Source organism: Barbus barbus (genome assembly GCF_936440315.1).
Source record: "Barbus barbus genome assembly, chromosome: 30".
Taxonomy (NCBI): Eukaryota; Metazoa; Chordata; class Actinopteri; order Cypriniformes; family Cyprinidae; genus Barbus; species Barbus barbus.
In genome coordinates, this window is record NC_136758.1 from 14,353,709 (window position 1) to 14,378,026 (window position 24,318).

Consider the following 24,318-nt stretch of genomic DNA (forward strand, 5'->3'; position numbering starts at 1 on the left):
CGAAACAGTGCTGTGGCTGTGTTTGGAATTATTTTTGTTGTTGACATAGCGCAAAAACAGGCAATAGGATGTCATAACGTAAGTCTCTTAATGTTAACCGCTTGTTTATTGAACTGTTATAAATTCACATTCGTAATCATGATGGTTTTTGGAGCAAAAAAACGGCGCTCGATCTTCGTGTGAAACTATATGAAATTATATAAATATAAATTTTCTGCTCCCATCTTGAATTTTCTGATCATTCTTCATGCGTTGTAATACTGAATCATGCAGCGAAAGAACGCTCTTGCACGTGAGCTAGTCTAACCTAGACGATGTTACGCGTGCACTCTGTATGTGTGTTTTGTTTGATTCTTGCAATACAATACACTTGTTAAAACAACAATTACGAAATGATCGCAAACGATATATATCGCACACCCCTATAACAAAGGCTAAATCATAAATAAAGGCAGTTATTATTGTTTTTGGTATTGACTTTTTTAAGTACGATTGGGCAAGTAAATGTCTCTTTCACTTGCCCGTCCAAAACATTCACTTTTCATAACATTCAAAACATTCACCGGACAAGCGTTAATGTCGAGTCCTGATATAGAGACCAAGCACTCAACAACTTACACTATTATGCTTCAAAACATAATTCTACATTCACATAACATCTTTAGTAGCCTCAAAATGTATTTGGACAGTTAATTTCACCAAACATTTAAATGAACACTAAGCCTTCTTGATAATGCAGTGTAAATGTACTGTACAGATAAGATGTAGTGGCTCCAGAAAGTATTTGGACACTTATCCAGTGCCATTCATATATTTTTAAATTTGCCTTAAAGGCACAGTTCATGAATCAATGAAAATTCTGTCATTATTTACTCACCTTCATGTTGTTCCAAACCTGTATGACTTTTTCTGCGGAACACAAAACATGATAACATGTTTGTTGTTGTGAATGTTTCAACAGTTTTTATTCATATAATGAAAGTCGGTGTTGTTTAGGACACCACTGACTTTCATTGTAAAAAAAAAAATATATATATATATTTTGTGTTCTGCAGAAGAAAAAATAAAGACATCCAGAATTTATGTCACGAGGGTGAGTAAATGATGATTGAATTTTAATTTTTCCCTTTAATTCCCATTTAGAAATATATGAATGCTATAACATACGTGTCCAGATCCTTTTTTGGATCATATTGAGATCTTGTACAGTGAATTTACACTTTATTATTAAGTACTGCTACAGAATATGTTCCATTGATTATATTCAGCTCCAAATCAATACATACATGCATTTCACACAATCTCTAGTGCAGGGATGTGTACATGCAAGCACTTGTGTGTGTAACTTACGTCTGGTCGATGACACGAGTCCTCCACTCCTGCCGTTTGAGCTCCTCTCTGGCCTCCTCCAGGGCAGTGATGGATGTGGCCATGCGCAGGCTTGGCTCCAGGGGCCGATGCCGCTGCTGCTGCACCTCCAGAGCTGGGCGAAAGGGCCCCTGACAGGTACGGGGGATAAGGTAAATGTTTTATTGCCCAGACCCGCCTGCCTTGTTATTGATGAGGCCCCTGTGGACGGCCAGCTGGACCCTAGAAAGCCCCAGTCTTTTCATCTAAGACATTAACACACCTGACCAGTGCTGATAATGATACCTTGACCAAATAGTGAAGGCCCTGAAGAGGCAGGGTAGAGACTTCAAGTAAATGCACTAGAATTCACTATCAAAATTCACTATCAAATCTACATGCCAATATAGAATAGCCGTGTCAATAATAATTTTTTATTTGAGACAATATTTTAAATTTTCCCTCTGTAATTTATTTTCAGGGACATTTTTACTCTTATGAGGGCATTTTTGTGTGCTGTTTATTAATGTCAAACACTTAATTCGAATCAATCATTAAACTCATTTGCAAAAAAAAAAATCTCAAGCTGTTATTTGTGAAATTCAATTAACATCAAATACAAAAACTGGTGCAAATAAATGCATATATTCCACAATAATAACAGATTTTATAATAACTGATTGATCTTAATGTTCTCAATCGCTTAACATCACATTACATTTACCTTGTAATACCTTGGCATATGATTGTGGTAATCAAACAATACCATGGTACTTGTCCAAAATGAATGGCATTACCATGTTATACCATTCCTTTTAGACAGATACCATGGTACTGTACCACAGGCCTCAGTTATTTTGAACATAAATATCCAACATGTTGACACACAAGCTTTCATATGTGTTTAGTTGCCCAAATAGAAAGTTTTCCTTTTGAACTGGCGCAAATACACTTGCGGCACGGCTACACATGCATAACTTATTGTTTTGGTTAGTCTTAGTTTAAATGTGACCTTCAAACATTGCTGTTTTTAATTCATGCTGGTGCAACATTCTCTGCCCTTGATACTATCAAGACCAGATCAGCACCTGGCACTGACCAATCCCCTTACTTCCCCTAACAATACACATAATCAATCTATCACGCGCAGATGCTTATCACACAGGGAGAGATGCTCCACCTCAGACCACAAATAATTGGGAGAGAGAGAGAGATGGCATGAGGGAAGGGGAGGAGAGAGAAAGAGGGTGGGTGCTTATTCTGGGGTCTTTGTAAGGGCAAAATGTAGATAAATAATGCATCTTCATCTATTGCACATTGTGTGAAAGATGTGGCAGTTTTTTTTTATGAATTCCCACTAACTGGGCCCAGCTGGAGTGAAAAGCCAGCCCAGGGAGAAGAGCTCGGGCTCTAATAAAAAGAAATGACTCACGCTTCATTTCTGCTCACTTATGTTTTACATTAATAGAAACCAATAATAAGAACCAGTTACCATAAAAGTCATGGACCGTAAATAACACAAATGGCAAATACATATCATCAAATCTCCCTCACAGCTGGACAAGATGACATGCTAGATTTGGAAGTACTTAAAGATATTCTTTATCGGAGCACCTTTACATGTTGCGGTATTCCCTTGCTGAGAGTCCCTTAATGGGATCCATGGAATAAAGGGGCTTGGGTTGACAGGCGTGCTTATCACCAGTTATCTGGCTGTCCAAATGCTTTGGTGGTATCCAGGCGAGAAGGGAGACACGTTTAATGATATTATTCCATTTTTACTGCAAGTTTCTCAAAATGATCTCATGGTGGCAATAAATCCTGGCTTTAATCATGGTTATCGCAAGATCTCTTTTATTAATTGTCACCACACTCTGTCATCTTTTTGAGGCCATTTCATTGGTAGAGTCTAGAGGGACGTCAACAAATGCTTTGAGTTGATAAAATATCCCAGTAAGGGGTGGTGAGAAATTTGTTATGAATATAAATGAAGATTTTAGTGTGAGTTAGCTAAAAGACAAATAAATGTTCCTATAACAACTTCAACGTCAGCTTTCAGGCTGTGTCATGCTGACGTCAACATGAAACATTAGCATATTGCCTGCCCACTTGTTGGTCTTTTCGAGTTGGTCTGAATGAAAATGCAAATTCATTCTTTGCCATTAGGTGCTGCTTTTAGAGTGGCAAAAATAGCGGTTTCCCGGTAACGCTGTACACAAAGCAGCACTGCGCTCACAAACGCTGCTTTATCAGGCATTACAGGCATGATGAAATGAAAATGAGACCAGTCGGACCAATCACCGCAGATTAGCAGTTTGGAAAAATGAATCGTTTGGGAGTCGTTGAGCAAGTAAGTTAAAAATAAAATGCATAGTCTATTATAAGACAATGGAAGTGTATTTTGACATTGCATGCATGTCAACCTGTTGTTGGGGACTCCCAAAACCAAAATATGCACCTTCCATTACCCATAATAGGGGCACTTTAAGTCTGATTCATGAACAGATCATTCAGAACTGTTTTGTAAACTGGATCAACTAATACATTGAAGAGATCAAGATTTTCAACGAATAACAACAATTTTATTGTATGACTTTAGAAGTCTTGAAATAAAGTACACAAGCCATAGTGATAGCTTTTTTTGATGATTTTTCATCTCTTTTGATGCTTGAAAGTACTCTTGTGCTCCACTAAAGAAAGAGCGTTATACATTTTTTTAAACAAGATCGGGATCAGTAAATGAAGACAATTTAATTGTCTTTTTTGCATTAACTATTCCTTTAAGGGCAATGTCTCACCTGTGGCTTTTTGTGAATGGGTGGTAGACGCTCCCGGTTTGGCATCAGGTTAAAGAGATCAGGGGTTATATTAGGGGTCTTTCTCTCTTTAGGAGCCGATCGCACTAGAAGCGGCTTGACTTTTCTCAGTCTCTGCTCCATCTCATCAGGTTCTGCTCTGAACGGTGAATTGAAAACACCTGGGCACTAAGATAAGCACACAAACACAACAATCCACAATGTTATGCTTCTGTTGGCATAATGAAGAGAAAGTCTGTTTCTCTAAAAGACTGCCCTTAAACCTTGCAGAGCAAACCTCCAAACACATCCTCATGCCCTCTTTAATAGCTCATTTGCTAGCAATGGACTGGCAACAGCTTCCATTGTACCTCTCATCATAGGTATCCATGCAAAGCCTACAGCAAAACACATTTAGCTTTCAGGAAAAGGAACCCACTTTATTCGGTCGACCACAGCAAAACAATTATACTTGTCACCTCCCCTGAATGGACACACATCCATCACTCTGGCATGTGTCATGTCTGCTGGCGTAAATGTCTGCTAGCTAACAATGAGCTGTCTGATCTTACCATAGCACTTCGGTGGTTCTTGGTTTGGCCTGAGGAATAACAGCTAGAATAATTAGTCTCTAATCAGACGATTCCTCATATGTGCTTAATTAGCAGCGGGAGCTTTTTAAGCTTTATTACTATATATGCTAATAACTTTTACAGGTAATATGCTCCTGCACCCGTTTGGATAGTGTTGCCTTGGGTGTCACATGGTGGGGGGTACACCACAAACTCCCAACTTGCCTCGGACTTACAGGAAAAGAGCAATGATGTTGACCCTCGTACCGAGGAACTACATCTATGTCAGCGCAGCCACTTTTGTCCAGCGGAATTTTCTCTGGTTAACGATGAACCATGGGAGACCCATCCATTTCACGGAGACAAGGTCAGACTGTGGGAACATAAGTTGCCCAGCGTAGAGACAGAGAGAGTGAGAATGAGAAAAGCAGGGAGGGGGAAAGAGAGAGAGAGTGAGAAAACTCGGAAGAGAGTTAAACCTTTCCTGCACTGACAAGCACTTAACTCTGAGTTTGAGTCTTGTAGTTTAAATTATTGTCCTCCTTTGGATGTATTGTCAGTCATAAGTAATGTGCAAGTTTGAGGTCAGAAATATTTTTGACATTTAAGACTTTTAAAAATGGTTAAAAAAATATTTAAAATAAATTCTGTTCCTTTGAACTTTCTATTTATTAAAGAATTAAAAAATGATCACGGTTTCCACAAATATATTAAGCAGAACAACTGCATTCAAAATTGACGATATTAATAAATGTTTTTTTAAGCACCAAGCACCAGCATATGAAAATGGTGTTTTAAGGATCATGTGACAGTGAAGACTGGAGTTATGGCTGCTGAAAATTCAGCTTTGCTATGACAGGAATAAATTACATTTTAAAATGTAGTTTTATATAAATAAAATATATGTAAAACAGAAAACGGTTAGTTTACAATATTACTGTTTTGTTTAAATTAAATGCAGCCTTGGTGAGCATGAGACTTTGTAAACATTTAAAAATGTTACCAACCCTGAAATTTAAACGATAATATCTAAGTAACCATTTCTTACTAATCATAATCATTTAAAACATTGTTTTAACACATATTCAATTCTAAAATGATTATCTGATCATTAGTTTATTTCAAATAGATTATTTCCATTATAAATGTTTTTCTTGTGGTCCACGGTCCTTTTCTCTTGTTGAATACCCTGGTGTTATATGAATTATATTTACAAAATACTTTTGTCAGCATAGAAATACTTCCAGTAATCAGATTTTTCAAAATATATTTTATAATAATTGTATATTTTTATAAAAATAATAAATTTAATTTATAAAATATATATTTTTTTCTAAATAATTTCAATGGGACAAAAAGGGAATAAAAACAAAATGTAAGGTACACAGTAACTAAAAAAGAAGAAGAAAAAAATCTGATGACTAGTAAACTAGTCAATCCCAGCATCCCCATCCCACACACCCCTCTTTTTATCCTTATCTCCCTCTAAAGCATCTTTTAACTAGCATGTGGTCCCTCGCATCTGTTGTCCATTAGCCATTAGCTGATGTGTATTATTTCTTGGTTTCTTTCCTCAGACTGCAGGCAGCTGGTAGTAATGTCCTCTTGCCCTGTTCGTGGTGTGGCTGGCACTAAGCGTCCAGTGACCAGAGCAGGAACATGGGCATGAGCGGTGTGGCCACAGGAGGCTGTGATGACCATAAAAGCATGAAGGAGAGGCCACAAAATGAAATATCTGCTCACCCCGCACTGCTGCTGAATCAACAATGGCCAGAGCACTTCATCATAATTATCAAGACACATTATAGCCAGAGGGATTTCTGAAAAGAATATATATATCAGCAGATGATTGCAGCAGTTAGGAGCCCTGCTGTAAGAATAAACGCAGGTCTTCATACTCCATACCGACACAGTTTCTTTTCAATCGTGACCTGAGATAAATGCACATATATGTATGCCGGATGTACGTACATCATGTGCGTCTCATTGATTCGCCACTGACCTGTTTAGTGCTCAGCAGGAAGTGGAGTCTCTGAGCCTGGATGTTTTTCTCTTTTTCCTCTTTTTCTAGATTGATCCTTTCTCTCTCTCTCCTCTGGAGCTCTGAAAATTCCTCCAGGTCTCTCCTGGGAAGCAGAGAACAGTACACATAAACCTACAGTTTTTCCAACTTACTCTTCTGTAAACTCTTGTCTCAGTCCCAAGACATCAGACGATGTTCAATACTCTTGTGGGCTGTTCAAGAGAACAGCATGGCTGACATAATAATAGTACGACAATCTGAATTCTTATGATTAATTCATACTAATACATGACAGACGTGTGCAAAACTGTATTTTTGTTATTTATATGATAATACATACTGTATAAACATAATTGAACATCAGTTTATATTTTCTACCACTACATTTATGCCTGTGCTAGAGTAAGCATAAAAGAAAAGAAAACAATAATGAACATAAAATGCACAAAATACTTTCTGTTACATAGTTATTTTGCTCTGTACACTGACCTTTAAAAATCACCTCGCTTTTCCTATGATGCATTTTTCTCTCTCCGTAAAAGTAAATCACAAAATAAAACAAGTATGCAGAGTAGTCTGGGCTGTGAGCATGTTTTCTGTTGTGGTCTGAGGTTGCAATGTTTGCAATGCTATCTGACCAGCCTCGGCTTCTTTTGTGTGGCATCACGCTGTCTGTGTGACCTCTGCTAACCTATATCCTCCGCTTATTATTAATTGCACTGTAGTGGACAAAAGCCAAATAGATTTGTAACCGTGGAAGGGGATCTCGATCTGTGTCTAAGAGAAGGCTGGGGTAACACATAAACCTCATTAGTGTTGATGGGCCAGTAGGGAGACATGGGAGCAGCTAACACCGATGACCTTTGTGTGTCCTTAAACAACACACAGCTATAAGCACCCTGCGCCCACTGAATTGCATCCACTTACTGTGGAATCCACCAGGTGCTAATCACCCTTACCTATCAATAGCGAGGCATGTGGCTTTCAGTCAAAAAACAAGCCGTTTACAGTAGACTTCAGTCTAGCTTGTTAGTTACTTTTTGCAACATGCCACATACCCACATATTTATTAATAATAGTAATCATATGTAGAAAGATATTCATTATCAACAGTACATTAAATATGTAAAAAATATGACAGCATTGTGTGTACATATATTTATATTTTTATATTAATAAATATATTGTTTGATATACAATATTTTGTTTGATATATGAACAACACAGAGTTATTATTATTAATTAAAACTAAAACCATAAAAAGCATTACTTTTACTAGAAATTAAATAACCGTTAACTGAAATAAAGTTTTTTAATACTCAACTGTTTAATTGCAGTTAGTTACCAAGGCAATTTATCACTTTTTAGTTCAACTTGATTAACTAAAATAAAAATAAATACTAGTATAAAAACTATAAAACATAAAATATAGACAAAATAGAAATATTTTGGAAAAAAGCCAAAACTAATAATAAAAAAAAAAACATTAACTAAAATTAAAGTTAAAACAGAAAATGCTAAATAAAAATAAAATAAATAATAATAAAATAAATAAATAATTTAAAAAATATATATGCTAATGCTAATAGTATCTAAGTGAAATTAAAATAACACAAATAATGGCACACTGGAGGAAAATAAAGAAATAAAGAAATCAGGCAGTGTTGCACATGAAGTATAATTAACAGAGTGTTTTTTTTACATTTGTCATAATGGAATTTCAGTATTATCCATAAATCCCCAAATTTCTGTTTGCTGTAATTTAATAAAATCAAAATCGTAAAGACCAACAAAAGCTGTTAAGAGAATTTTTGAAATAAACAAAATGATTAATTAGCAGAATTTAAATGCTTAAAGGTAGTAAACATTAAGATCAATTTGCCCATAAAATGGGATTTAATATACTTCTCTGTAATGAATGCAGTAATTTGTGTGATTAAGCATATGCATACCGCAGCCTGTGTATTTTGGAGTCTTGCTTTGATAAAAGACCTGCCCTAAATACTATGAAATGTTTATAAAGAAAAAAATTAATAAGGCCTGCAGTTAAGGAGTGAGTTTCACAGATGTCCTTGAAAGGGACACAAGAGCAGAAAAAGTAGCCTGAGCAATGGGAGTCCATAAATTCCCTCTGTGCTTCCAAAGAGTTAAAGATTTGCCATGCTCAAACATTACAGAGAGAAATTTATCTGATTATGGCAGTAATAATTACCCAGCTGTTTATTATAGATAGAGAAATAATTCATGCAGGCAATAGGCCATGGTGGCAATGACACTCCACATTTAGTAAATATGCAACCCGCTCAGTTCTAATTACTCAAGCCCAGAGGAAGCCCTTATTAAGTGCTGGAACTTTAAGTGTCTTCTTGACAAGTGATAAATTGTTACATTGCACAAACTCTTGCTGTGGAATTGCTGCGGTGAACCCAGGTCTTGACTTCATTAAGGTATGCAGAGAAGGACAACTGAATGAAGATGGACACTGGAACATAGTGGGCCTTGTCGTCAGTCTAGAGCTAATGAAACGACACAGATCGTTTTGAACAAGGAGGGGGGTTCCTTCACTGCTGGCAGGGAGAGAGAATGAGAGAGAGGGGCCGCCCTGACACGGGCAGTCGCTGGCCTCCTATCATTGGCATGCCGGGCTGGTCTGCTTGTGCTAAATGGGAACCATTAGGAAAATTTTGAATAATTTATTCAGGAGCCGGAGCTGTACGGATTAAAATCCTGGCAAGGAGACCTTTGAGGGGTGACTAATAAATCAGTGGGTGATCCTGAGCCCAACGTGGAACAGATTGTCAGAATCAGCGCAGTGATCTTTCACTTCGCATCTTTGACTGATTCATCATGACCTCACAAGCGTTACATAAACAACTATTTAATGCACTAGCAGACAGAGAGAGAAGGACAGGCGAACAAAAAAATGGGACGTTGTTTGTAAAACAACAATCACTGGACAAGAGTTTCTATTCCCACAAATAACTGTTTAATACTGACCAGGCAGATTGATCAGACAATATTTGACCAATTCTGAGATAATCAAATGAGCCAATAAGTAAATAATTAAAATGTAAATTGTACTTACATTGGCCTCTCACAAAACAGGAAATAGAAAAGAAAAAAAAAGCTTACAATATACAGTATAAGACACAGTGCAGTACTTGATGGCCCAGTGTTTTTATAGAGATATGCAATGTGTTAACATGATTCATAGGTGAGAAACCCCATTAAAAGAGAACATTCCCACTTAAAGAGAGGCTGGAGCAGGGAGATGGAGGGAGGGGGTGGGGTGTTGGGAGTCAATGATCCAAGGAGCACTTAACAGATTTACATTTAATTTTAGCTAGACCCTTAAGATATTTTCCCACAAAATATATTGGTCACATTAAAAAAAAGTGACTTCGTTTTTATCAAAAGTAAAAGATGGCATCTTCCTTCAGCCCCTGAAGCAGGAACTGTTTTTTTTTTTTTTTTTTATAAATGTGGGGGCACACGCAAATCAGAGGCTAATTTTGAATTTCATAAAGTTCATTTTCAAGTAACCAGAGGCAATTTATGCATGACATGCTGCTAATATATATGTCTCAAACATGCAGTTAAAGGCATGACATTCCTTTGTCTTTGCAAGAATTTCCAACAATGGTCATCTGTGAACATTAGTCTAATGTAATATTATGTACTACTTTATTTGGAGCTGTATATGTATAAAAATGTATTTTTTTCACCTGATGTGATCATTCTTCCTTGTCAATCCCTCCAAATATCTCTTGCGTGCATAATAATTGTGTACATACTTCCTTACATAATAGCCCCGCCATCTCTGCTGTATCTGCAAAAGAAATGTAATTTTTGATTATGATTACATATACCTGATTATTATTATTTATTATTTCCTTTATTATTTCACTGTATGGCAGATAAAGAGTATGAAATTGATTTTTATTTAGGATTGTAAAAAGTATTTAGAAGTTAAATTCGCAAAAGACAAATCAAAGTCAGAGCAAATTAAAGAAGCCCCTGTCACTTTAAAGCTTGCAGTCCATGAAGAATGAGAGTGATAGTTAGTGCCACCATGACAGCACCTCTGAGGACCCAAAACAAAAAGGACAGATGTCCTTCAGGCTAATTAGGTACTTAAAACAATAGTAGGTGAAAAAAAAATAATAAGGCAAAATCTAAACAAAACAAGAATTGTCATTGATCAGTAGTCAATAGATAATTTTAAATAAAGTAATTGCAGGCTTGGTTTCTGAGTTGTTTGTGACCTCTTAGACTAGTAAAATCAATGATGCATATTGCTCAATTAGATCTAATACAAATCGGGCCTCGCTTGTAAACACTGATTTCTATTAAAAGGCTAACACATTGGCTTTCGGTAAAGAGCATGATAAACACTTTATAGAATAAAGGAAATGGCTAAAAAGAAGTGCAATGCTGAAGCTTCAATGTCTGTTGTTTTCAGCTTTAATGGACAAGGGTTAGGAGGAGGAGCAATGACCTTGTTTTGCAGCTGATTAGATGCAAACTACAGACTTTTTTTATTTAAGGGCAATCAATTCAATACAAGATATCTAACTGTCTGTCTGTCTGTCTAATCTGCGATACGTGGTAATTTTAATAAAATAAGCGGGATCATAATTCCATTATTTATGGGATCATAATTGTAAATTCTGCAAGGTGTATGCAAACATATCACCACAGTTGTATAAAGTGACATTCATTAGCAAACGTCTCCGGTTACGTATGTAACCCTGGTTCCCTGAAGGGAACGAGACGCTGCATCGAAAACGTTAGGGGAACGCCTTCAGCGTGACCGCGCTCTGAATACATGTGTAATCTGTCCAATGGAAGGGCGAGACGTCACGGGCGGGTGACGTAATCGACCAGGAAGCATAAAAGCACGTGCGGTGGAACCGGCATCAGCTTCTAGGAATGAAGCAACCGCCGGCAGGGATGCTGGAAATATGGCCTAGAGATGCAGCATCACTTCAGGGAACCAGGGTTACATACGTAACCTGAGACGTTCCCTTCCAGGAACTCGAGCTGCATCGAAAACGCTAGGGGAACGAGATGCCTACGCCACCAGACTTCCAAGTACCTGCCCTGTGTGTATCCCTCAGGAGCACAGCGAGGGTGAGAGAAAAAGGGCCACGAGTGGCTAAAGTGGTCGGGCCTGCGTCCCAAAGGCCAACAGAAGTGAGTCTTGATCCCCAAGAAGGGGGACAGCAGAGGACTCGAGGCTATGGAATAGCATCCTGATCCACCACATAGCATAAGCTCTCTGGCCGGAGGCCCCAGGAAACATGTACTAGGGGGTGCCTACCCATTAAGAGGCCACCGACAAGGGCGCGGTAGGCCGATAAAGCTGCCACGTAAACCTTCAGGGTGGAGTGGGTTACCCCTGCAGAGAAAAGGGCCTGCAGGAACTCCAGCACTGTACCAATCGGCAGTTAACTGGGTCGAGGTGGCGGTCTCCGCACCATGAAGTGACAAGTTCCCTCGTAGAGGGAGCTCTGGATTGGAGGATGGTCTCAGCAACCTCGGTTGAGAGACCGGAAGCTATGAGCTGTGCCTCCTCAGAGACCACACCCACAGCTTCCACAGCTCCGGGCGAGGGTGGACAATAGACCCCCCACCTGTGAGAGGAGATCTCTCCTGACAGGAATCTCCCATGGAGAGCCGTCGAGGAGAGAAATCAGGTTCAAGAATCATACTCGGCCCGGCCAGAACAGTGCTACCAGTAGTAAACTAACCTCGTCCCGGCGCACTCTCGCCAGAACTCCCGGGAGCAGAGCGATCAGGGGAAAGGTGTACAGACGAAGCCTCGGCCAAGTCTATACCATAGCATCCAGTCCCAGTGGAGCTGGATGACCCCGGGCCTCGGCCCCTGCCTCGACAGGATATCTCCTCGAAGCACGTCCAGCATCTCCAGGCAGTTGATGTGCCCAGCATCTCCAGACGACCACTCCACAGACCGCGGGCAGGGTGGTCACTCATGACCGCTCCCCAACCAGTGAGGGATGCGTCCGTCGCTAGCATTATGCGGCGACCAGGAGCTCCCAGCACCGGGCCCTGAGACGAGAACCAAGAATGTCTCCACATGTCTAAGGCACGTAGGCATCGTCGCGTGACCTTGAATGCGAAGTGGGTTTCCCCTTTGTTCTGAGCCACCACTGTAGGGGTCTCATGTACAGCAGGCCAATAGTTATCACGTTGGACGCAGCTGCAATCAGACCCAGCAGTTTTTGAAACTGCTTGACAGTGAGTGACTGGCCTTCTCTCACTCTCTTGACTGACGTGAGGATCGACTCAAACCGAGCAGGGGACATGCGTGCCTGCATCGTGGTCGGATCCCACGCCTAGATAAGTGGTTCTCTGTACTGGAGAAAGCACACTTTTCTTGGCGTTCAGTCTCTTTCAAGTGCACGAGAACGTCATCTCGATGTCGAATCGCCAGCTGCTCCGATTGAGCTAGAATCAACCAATCGTTGATGTAAAAGTGCGGGGTGAGAGTTTCAAGACCAAAGGGAAGAACCTGATATTGGTAAGCTTTGCCCCCAAAAGCAAACCTCAGGGACTTCCTGATAGTGGGAAGGATGGAGGCGTGGAAGTGTGCGTCCTTTAGATCGATCGTGGCAAACCAGTCCTCGGACTTGATCTGAGATACTTACCTGTTTGAGTTTTGAGCATCTTGAACTTCAGTCTGCTGACTGAGCGGTTCAACTGATGCAGATCTAAAATGGGACGCAACCCTCCATCCTTCTTGGGAACTATGAAGTACCGGCTGTAGAACCCGGACTCTCTTTCGTGAGGAGGGACCACCTCGATGGCCTCCTTCCTCAAGAGAGTGTCTATTTCCTGTTCCATGACCAGAGCCTGCTCGGGGCCCACCAACGTGGGAATCACCCCATTGAAAGGCAGCGGCGGAGTGCCGAAATAAATACGATAGCCTTTCTCTACAGTACGCAGGACCCGCTGAGACACATTGGCAGTAGTTTACACGCTGCCAGATGGTCTACTAAGGGAACCAGTCTCTCGAGACTGGCCTCTGATGTACTCAAAGCTGCTAGCTCGGTGCCCTGAAGTGGAGGTACTGGCAGGAGACGGCCGAACCAGGAGCTCTAGAGACCCCCGCAGGGGTGGCGAGCTTCTCAGCTCTGCTATGTTTCCGGGCAGAAGTGACTGAGAGAAGCGCTCTCTGGAGCCAGCTGCGCCCTGGAACTCTGGCAGGGTTGGCAGACTGATCTCCTGAAGGCACTGAGGAGAGACGGACACCGTGTAATGCGGTGTAATCCGCTCTTCCCCAGAGGGGCCTGCCCTCATAAGTCGTGGGCCATAGCATCAGGACTGCCTCAGCAGAAGCCTCCTATTGAAATGATGGTCCTCAGACCCGCATCATTTCTAGGAAGACCAGGCTCAGCAGCGGCACCGCTGATCGTACGGCGGGGAGAAGCACAATCAGCCCCATTACTTAGAGCTGACGGCGCGAATATAATGATGTCGTCATTCATAATATGCTTGTGCAAACACTGCAGCTTTACAAAGCTCATCGACGTCCTTCACGTCCACCTCCTCGGAAGAAGACACGCGGAGCGTCTAGCCCTTTCTCTGGGGGGAAGAACCGTGGGGCGGGCTTCCGATCCCAGAGAGCGGGCGCTGGATCTGATGGGAAAGGAAGAAGATAGGGGCTCGCCCGTCTTCATTCCCTCCACCTGATCCATGTGCGATTCCCACGAGCGCAGCCGCTGCTCCGCCTTTTTTTCTTTTTCTTTGCCAGAAGCGGGACCGGCACCGCGAGGAACGCTAGTGAAAGCTCACTCCTCAAAGAGAGCCTTCCGAAAGCAAGCAGTCGCAGTGACAAACGCTCACAAATCGGGCAGTCAGCTGCCTCGAGAACTGACTCTGCGTGCTCTGCTCTCAAGCAGACCACACACAGACTGTGTGTGTCCCCAGTAGTGATGTAACGTTTGCAGGCAGGAACATACAGCCTGTAATGCGATCTGCTCTCGTCCAAGAGCTTGCACACATTGTGGAGCTTATTTCAAGTGATTGTGTAGGGACAAACAACACTAAATAAGACTCACAACACAGATCGACAGACACACACACACAGAGTAGCGGTTGCTGAATGACAAAAAGCTGATGCCGGTTCCACCGCACGTGCTTTTATGCTTCCTGGTCGATTACGTCAGGGACATGTACCCAGTTACCGTAGCCACCCGTTCCGGTCCGTATCCAGCCCAGATGGTCACTGCAGTCACCAGATCCAGTCCGTATCCAGATCAGATGGTGGATCAGCACCCAGAGACAATCTCTACAGCCCTGAACGTCAGCGGAGACCAGGACACCGAGATGAGCGCCAGAGACAGATCCCCAGTGAGGACCCCGCCACTTAGACAGCCATCTGAAAAGACCACTGGAACCAGTTGAGCCCTTACGATCTGACTTTGCTGCAGTTGGAATTGAACTGCTGGTTCGTTTGGCCAGAGGAGAACTGGTCCCCCAACTGAGCCTGGTTTCTCCCAAGGTTTTTTTCTCCATTCTGTCACCGATGGAGTTTTGGTTCCTTGCCGCTGTCGCCTCTGGCTTGCTTAGTTAGGGACACTTCATTTCCAGCGATATTGTCATTTCCAGCGATATTGTCGACCTGATTGCAAAGACACTATTTAACACATTATTTTCCTTTTTTGATATTGTGCAGTTGCTTTGACACAATTCACATTGTTAAAAGCGCTATACAAATAAAGGTGACTTGACTTGACTTGACGTCACCCGCCCGTAACATGTATTCAGAGTGCGGTCACGCTGAAGGCGTTCTCCTAGCGTTTTCAACACAGCTCGAGTTCCTGGAAGGGAACCTCATTCATACTTTCCCATGAAGCTTTCCAAACTCAAAAAGAACAATTGACAGTCCATTTTTCCATCCAACACACCCAGCCTGTGCTTGAAACAGATCCCTCAGTGACTGTTTTCACAGTCGCCCTCTCTTTTTTTCCTTCAGCAGATTTTTACATTACCGGTGCTTCCCGGACATAGCACTCTATCTTTTACAAGGGCTATAAAAGCTGCCTGTCCTGTTGAACAGCTTCTGTTTGTGTCTAAGTGGTGACAGGACCTTTAGTGTTATATTCTCTGACCCCTGAGAAGAGGTCGAGCTTCATGTTTCAAATTAGACTCACATAACAGAAGTGGGAGCAAAGAATACAGGGTGGGCCCTAGATATACCACAAAAGATTTGCGTATAAATCACTCCCTCAGTTCACATTACTTGTGATTTCCAATGATCACAGTAGAAATATGCAATCCTCCATTGAAATGCAACATTCTTCAATAAGCTATGAAATTTTGTAAGACTTATAAAATTCTTTAAAAGTTTCACCTCAGGGAAAAACAATTGTAAATCTAAAGTTTCTATGCATACCAATAGCTCTATAAAAGTGCCAATATATCACTCAAATATAAATGTGTTTGATTTATAGGCTGTGAAACAGAGCATGCTGAATTGATGTAGCTACCTTTTTACAACTGTAGGCCTTATAACAGATGAGAAAATATAATAGAAAATTCATTCATATTTGGATTGACTTCTGTTAACATCCCAGTATATCTAAGGAAAATATTTTATATTTTTTTAAGTCTTATGCTCACCAATTCTACAATTATTTGATCAAAAATACAGTAAAAACAATAACATTGTGAAATAAATCATTTTAAATAAATTTAAAAGAACTGTTTTGTATTTTAATATATATTTTAAATGCAATTAATTTTTGTGAAGGCAAAGCTGAATTTTCAGCAGCCATTACTCCAGTCTTCAGTGTCGCATGATCCTTCAGAAATCACTCTAATATGCTGATTTGATGTGCAAGAAACATCTCTAACACCAGTTCAGCTGCTTTGTGTGTGTGTGTGTTTTCAATTTCAATTTCAATTTCAAAAGAACAGCATTGATTTGTTACAGAAAACAATGTAAAGTTCTTCAATGCCACTTTTAATCATTTTAATGCAAATTCAATGCAAGTATCTTTATATATCATATTTATATATTTTATATATTTACAATAGCTATGAAAACATGAAAAAACTATTTAAAAAATGTTGAATATATGTAGGAATTTTTTAATGTTATGCTCCACTTAACATTTCAATGCAGTTATCACAAACCAGTAAAATTTGTTTACAGATTTCATCCCAATCAAATTTGTGACCCACTGACTTTTCACTCACTAAACAGCAAGAGAAATATTTACCTTGACAGCCATCTTATTGTAGAAATTCATCTTCATGATAAAATATGCTGTCTGTGAAGAGAGGGAGATAGCATTACATTGTGACTGGGCCCTCTGATGTTTTCCCAACATGCGAGGAATAAAATCCTCTTTATACATAATACATAAAAGTCATGGAGACACAGCAGCAGATAAGAGGGTGGAGTGGCAAGTCATACTTTGCATTGAAGGGAAGTGCCTGTTCTTAATACATAATGCAGACATGGCTGGGAAAATCTATGGAAGTCACACTGGTAAGTAATGGAGATGTATGAAGGTAAAATGCTCTTCGCTGAGTTTGATAATCAATGGAATGCTGCTGAGGATGGACCGACTAAACACAGTCAGGAATATTCACAAGACACAAGGCACAAACGATTCACTCACTGGGGACACAAAAGATACTTGATATTGCTTCTCTACATGATAGTAGAGGAAAGATGTACATATTTTCAATTATAGTTAACAAACAAAAAGGACACCATGTATGTTTCTTTGCTTTTTATATGGAGAAAAGATGTCATGTTATCCATGATTTATTTTCTCTTAAAAAAAAGTTACTCCTCAAATAATGCAGCATTTCCATATTATACTGGATTTCCTGGATGTTATGTAAAAAAAAACTAAAACAATACTGTAACTGTACATTTTAGAAAGATATAAAATATTAGGCCACTAACTGTAAGTCATAATTACAAAAAAAACAAAATTTTCCTGAACAAATAAAATCTAATATAAAATCTGTTCTCACAAAACCCTTATGTTTTATTTTAGAAAATTAAGAAATGAAGACAAGAAAAATTTGTACTAATTTGTCAATACCTTTAAAACATAGATAAAAGCATTCCATTGGTAATCAATACGAATTGTGAAGTTACAAACTTACGCCAGATGTATGTAAATCATGGTATGCCTGTTAACTGCTAAATGTTAATGAGGGTTATCATAATATAATCAATATTACATATCTCCACAACTTACCTTTACCCTTTGTCTGAAAAGCACCCTTGCAGTGAATCCACGCCATATTTTTTGTATTAATGTTGCATTTTTATACAGATGACTGAAAAATAAAACAACACTTAGCAAGCTGTAATTATAGTTCTGTAATTTCAAACAGATTAAATCAAAACGTTTTTCCTCAAAGTCCCCTTTTTTTCCCCTCTGCATGCCTGGCGGTAGGTCTTTCTTGGACAACTGTACATTTGCATTCATCATTAACCACCCTCTAAATGCATGTCTATGGCAACTCTGAACTCAACATGGCCATCAATTTCCAAAAGGCCATTTATAACTCCAAAAAATCAATGCGTATAGGGACGGTGGCAACCCTGGAGCTGCACTCAAGAAGCCTAGATTGCGCTTAATTAGCCACTTAACACATTGATCAATTAACTAAAGTAATCTAAATTAACCTACTGTCTGGGAGTTTGTCTGCTCACTGCACAGAAATATGTTGAGGTTACACACTGTAGCGCCCTGTGCACTGGCTAATTCTTGCATTTAAGGACCAAATGCGTTAGATTTAGGCTTTAGCAGCCATTTACAGGTATATGCTGAGAACATAGAATTATATGCCTGTCCTCATTAACACATCTGTCTACCCTATACAATATGGATCCTAGAAATGTCTCACCTATAGAGTGCAACAGCGCCCACCCACTTTTTCAGTGGCCTTGGTTCAGGAAGTGTTTGTGTCATTCATTTTTCCCATAGGTATTTTAAAAAAAGTCTTCGTTAAAGAGTTATAAGTCATGAATCAAACCAACCAGGTTACAAGGTGAATAACAACATTACAAACTTTGATTTTAAGCAAAAAAAAAAAAAAACTAAAAAAGAAATTTAAAATATTTTATTTGGTTTTAAGCTAAAAAACAAACAAACAAAAAAACCCAAAGTGATATATTTGGTATTATACCGTTGAATGCTTGAATCTGATTGGCTGACGAACGTTCTGAGGTGTGCAATTATTTTCAGGGAAACGCACGGCGAACGTAGTTCCAGGCAGCTTTCTTGACCGCATTACAGTTCCATATCACTTCGCATCGTTGTCAGCGCTGCCCTGACGATTTTATCAGTTAGCCTAGTGTAGCAACTTAAAGGCTACACATGACATTTCTCACTAGCGAGGTAATAACAGCGCTGCATCTTAAAGCAGACTTACAGTTTAGAGACGGTGCTTCAGAACACTGTTGAGGGACACACAGAGGTAGCCTAATTCATACAATCTCTCTCTCTCTCTCTCTCTCTCTCTCTCTCTCTGTTTCTCTTTCTCTGTGTCTCTGTCTCTCTCGCTCTCTTTCTAATAACTTCATTATTAACTGCATTAGTCTGCTATCAACGGCTCAAGCCTCCATTGCCAGCTTTAATATGACGTTTTGGAACTAGCAAAAGAGTCGTTGGATGAGATGCGGAAGAAATAATCCTACTCACAATAGCGATTTAAGTAGAAAAACCGGACGAATCCCTTGAAATATATAATCTGATCGATGTCTTGAGGTGTGGCAACCGTAGTATAAGCGGAATAATTGACTCCGGACCGTTGAATTATTAGAAAAATAATGCACACCCGAGGTGTAACGGCCACTCCGCTTCGCGTCGTGGCCGCATCACCACCTCGGGTGTGCATTATTTTTCTAATAATTCAACGGCCCGTCGTCAATTATTCCTTACTTAATGTTGCTTTTTATGCAGATGACTGATAAAATAACAAAAAAAAAAAAAAAAAACCACTTAGCAGGCTTTAAGCATAGTTCTGTACTTTATATATGATTATATATGTACCATAATGTACACACACACATACAGTATAACTGAATCATGGGTAATGTAGTTTTTCACCAATCATTCCGCTCTTAAACATTATTATTTAAATGGCTGATAGCTTCAGCAACAGCATATCAATTAACAACCTTGTAGTTGATGTTAAAAATCTCTTTGGAGAAAATGAATGGGATTTTTACTTCCAGACTTGATTATTGCACTCTCTTCAAAAAACTACAATTAGATGTTAAAGCATTTAGAATTTATTTAAAAATAAAATAAATAAAAATTTAATTACCTGATTACTATAGGTAAAACGTGTCTAAAACACTGCAGAAAACTATTATTTATTTATTCGCCCATGTCTTATGTAGCATAGGGAATGAACTGAAACAGGACTACCACTTACGTTCCCTCTAAATAAACAAACAAATAAATAAGTACATACAAAGAGTTCTGTACATATTGAAGCTTGACAAACTGATCATATTGATAGACGAAAATAAGATCTTACCTGAGGTATGCTCTCACCTGGCAGCCCCTGAACCAGCTCTGAATTCTGACCGCAGCCTCGTTCTCTTTCTGTCTGTTTTCTTCCGCAATTCTGTAACGAGATGTTATATCTTAGGCGTTTTATCCACTGATAATATCATTATAAAGCATATATGTCTTATTTATTGTTTTCTAAAAAAATGCTTTTTAAGTTTTTAACGTTTTGATATAACAAAACAATACACCACTGTTTTCAGATGTAACGAACTGAATAATTTGCGTTTTTCATTACCTGTTGCGGATAAAATATTGCTCTTTTATGTGATCAACCTGCTTGTAAAGTTTCTCAAGTCTCGCCATGTTTCCGGAAGTTTGTTGGTGTCCATGACAACGGAAGAGTCCGTGCGCGCGCAGGATAGAGCTCTTGCTTGTCAGGCACGCGCAGGGAAGGAAGTGTCACGCGTTGAATTCAGTTGCTAAGCAAAATTCTTGTCAACAGTTAAGTTTAATTTATATCCCGTTATAAGTTATAACGTTATAAAACGTTACAAGTATGGCAAACGAATTTTCAATATTATGAATTGTTTGGGTTTGCATGTATTTACTTATTGTTTTTATGATATTTCAGCCCGTTGCAAAGTTAATTTATGCAAACCGTGTTCAAATGTATTATACTGTATGTATTTAATATGTATACAAGGAATGGCATTACAGTAGGTAATGATGTGGTTGGTATTAATATTATTATAACAAAGCCCCTTATTGTTGTTTTTACTAGGGTTTTACTTTTGTATGCTTATAATAGCATATAATGTACTGTATATTAATGTTTACTACTTTAATGTCTGTTGTTTAATGTTTTATGCTAGTAGTTTATGCTAGTATGTATATTTGATTATTTAAATCCTTGGTTCATGTAGTAAATGTACACACTTCATAACATCTTACTGCAAGAGAAAAACAACACAGAAACATGATTTCCAACAGATAATTTGAAAATTTCATCCATTTACGGAGCACTTCTCTCTGTTTTCAGATATTCTGTTTTGATCTGATACAGGCAAGATACAAGACGTCCTGCGAGTTCACGGCAATACAGATAACCGCTGACAGACGCCAGACAATTTGCTGTCCCGCCGCACCAGAGCAAAGCGCTAGAAATATGGGCAGAGGAGTGACCCTTTGGCTGTGTCGCCCATCCATCCGAACCTGGTGGTGGGCTGGCCACTGTGGTAATTGCCTGCGAAACAGTGTTTTGACAAGCCAGACGGGTGTAAGCCATCATTCTAGCAGCACGGTGATGAGGTGTCACCTGGAGAGAGCTGTTGAGAGCCCACATGTTTACATGCAGCCAGGTGACCCAATTTTGCCCTGCATCAGACCACCACTGCATTCTTCACATTGGTTTCACTTCTCTAGATCACACTTTGCTGATTATCACTTTGAATTGGTTGTCAGTGCCAAAGGCATCAAGGTTCTGGGAAGTTTTAATAGTCTGTATTGAAGCTCTTCAAAATAGTGCAACATATTTATTTTTTTAGTGTGGGATTTTTTCATATCTGTTGACTTATGAAAGATTCCACACTGGTACAAATAAATATAACACTTAGAAAAAAAATGCTAATTATTATGCTATGTTTGAAATGTAATGTTCCTATATAAAAGAAAGAACAAAAAATGCCAGTTTTGCAAAATAATGAAATACCGCATGCAAGTACTGTAGATTTGTTGAAATTTTCACTCTAAACCGTCACACATTTTTCTTTTTCCTCGCAATGGTGCAACCTTGTAATTGTGATGATGGCCGTTATTGCTTTCGGATGATATCACCTTCCCCTTCTCCCTTTGTTTCCCTTAAAGTATAAAGGTGTGACTGTTCCGGTGCAAGAGAAAATCATATTTTTATTAGCTGGCCTTTATCTGGGGAAAAGGTAATGAATTGAGTATTGTGTAAGATGGTTTAATCTGCAGGTGTTCTATCATTATTTGCAGTGTGGTTCCACTGAGACAGCAGTAATCCATTAAGAAGGGGGCTGATCCTGCGAGGGGTTTGATGAAGTTGAAGCTCCTCTGCCCCATGCAGAAGGGCGTTTAGTGCTGCCGGCCCCACTGCTAGTGTGCAGGGATATATCACCTGCGTACTCACTGTTTCATCATAGCTCTCCATTCCTCTACTCTCCAAACGGTCTTCGGTGCTTTAGACTGGGTGTCCAATGGAAAGGCAAACTCACCTTTTGTCCACTCAAAAAAAAAATAGAGAAGAATCTTTTATATGTTTCAAAAAGCTTAACTGATTATGTTTCTACCCGGGTTTCTGCAGTTCTTAAAAAGGTCTTAATTTGGCCTAAAAAGGACTTAAATTGGAGCATAAAGTCTTGAAGTCATGGCATTAAATGTTGGATGCACTGCAAAAGACTTCCTCTGTGGTTTTAATTTGTTTCCCAATACAAATATCTAAACATCTTAAAATAAGATAGGCCTATTTGAGATGCAAAATGAACATATGAAGTCTTGTTTTCTGAGAAACAGAACAGAATTGAGTATTTGCTTAAAAGAAGACCAAACATCTGGCATTGGGAATGAAAACAGCAGGATTGATTCTGATTGGAGTTTTTATCGTTCATCAGCTGGAAAAATCGTTCTGAAAGGGATTCCAACGATATCGTTTCTCTGTGCCTCTATCATTATAGTTGTGGTGTGGACGCTGCTATTCTTTAATATTGAGAACGATTTTTAGAACTATATCTTTATCGTTATCTTTATAATTATCGTCCTTGGTGTGAACGGGCCTTTAGACTTCCAATTTGAACTGGAAAGCAAGACAGAAATACTGATGATGAATTTTTTTGCAGTGCGATCAGAAGGTGCAGTAAAATTTATTTCGATATTAAATTAAAATATAATGGAAATTCTATTTTAAAACTTTACATTTACTTTTACATACGTTTACATTTACATTTAGAGACCATATTGATGCATTGTGCGCTCCATTAAATTTATTCCTTAAATTGTCTTTACTTAGTCTCAGATAAGTCTTAAGTCTTAAATTTACCTTCATACCTACTCTGTACGGCTTCATTAGAAGCTTACAGTAGCATGCATGATGGGATTATCATGCAAGCTATAAATGCAGCATGTACCCCTGCTGCTTATTATTCATCATCAGGTAATTCATGTTATTTTCCATCCTCCTTCTGTTTTGCATTTCCTTTCTTCCCTATTCATCTTCTCCCATTCTCTCTGGCAGACATAATATCAGCTAGAGGAGTGCTCTGTTTCATGTCCTGAAGAAAGGCTTAGCTTACGTTTGATTGAGGTCTCTCCCATCTCACACGAGCGCTGTGTTTGCGGATCTGGCGCCAGAGAAGCAGATGCAAGGTCCTATTTGATGGCAGCAAATAATAAAACGTATCATTTGCGTTTGCAGTTTCTCCTCCACTGTATCAGGCGCACAGATGCTACTGCACAGTTTTATTTGCCAAAAATCATATGGACTGTAGTTAATGGAATAGGGAGTGTTTGCCATCCAATTTTGAAGCGAGCTGAAGAGAAAATAAATCAAGTCATGTTCCTCTCTGTTATCTCGCTTTGGCTGTGAACGTCCACCGTAAGCACAAACTTGATTCTTTTTATCATTTTACAATTCATCTGTCGGTTACCCCTTCATCTCTCTATTGAGTCAGATTGTTTTTGTTTTGCAACTGTTGTGTTGTTGTCATATAGGTATTGCCTACGGGCCATGAAAAAAAAAAAAAATTCTCCTGGGCAATGTTACACCATAGTCGTATTTCTGTGGCGTTTACTTCCACTCGAAAATCTTTTGTAGGAGAGGAATGTAGTACTTGAAACATTTGTGAAAAGTAGAATGTCTCTGTATTGGCAAGATTAAGTGAGACTTTGATTTCTGGAGCTCAACGGTGCCAGAATTACTGTGCTGTTGTTAATAATGGCGGTTTGAGAGTGAATAAGACTACAAGTCTCCTGGGATTTGGTTGTCACAGTGTTGTTTGGTTTTGTGAATTTTATTGTTAGACAAATCCCCTTGTTTGCACTTTTCT

General features: G+C 39.3%; 1 protein-coding gene across 1 annotated transcript in view; it reads right to left on the reverse strand.

Moving 5' to 3' along the window:
• The window catches only part of LOC306850208 (spermatogenesis-associated protein 17-like), a 39,472-nt gene extending 18,835 nt beyond the window's left edge, over positions 1-20,637 (reverse strand). Inside the window, exons 1-8 of the mRNA XM_079385715.1 lie at positions 20,553-20,637; positions 20,283-20,372; positions 17,987-18,068; positions 16,988-17,038; positions 10,463-10,566; positions 6,717-6,840; positions 4,146-4,331; positions 1,351-1,499 (exon numbers count right to left, since the gene is read on the reverse strand). Coding sequence (XP_079241841.1) covers positions 1,351-1,499; positions 4,146-4,331; positions 6,717-6,840; positions 10,463-10,566; positions 16,988-17,038; positions 17,987-18,068; positions 20,283-20,372; positions 20,553-20,620 — 854 coding nt within the window. The 5' untranslated portion in view covers positions 20,621-20,637. The remainder of the gene's footprint in view (positions 1-1,350; positions 1,500-4,145; positions 4,332-6,716; positions 6,841-10,462; positions 10,567-16,987; positions 17,039-17,986; positions 18,069-20,282; positions 20,373-20,552) is intronic.
• Between the last annotated feature and the right edge of the window lie 3,681 nt (positions 20,638-24,318).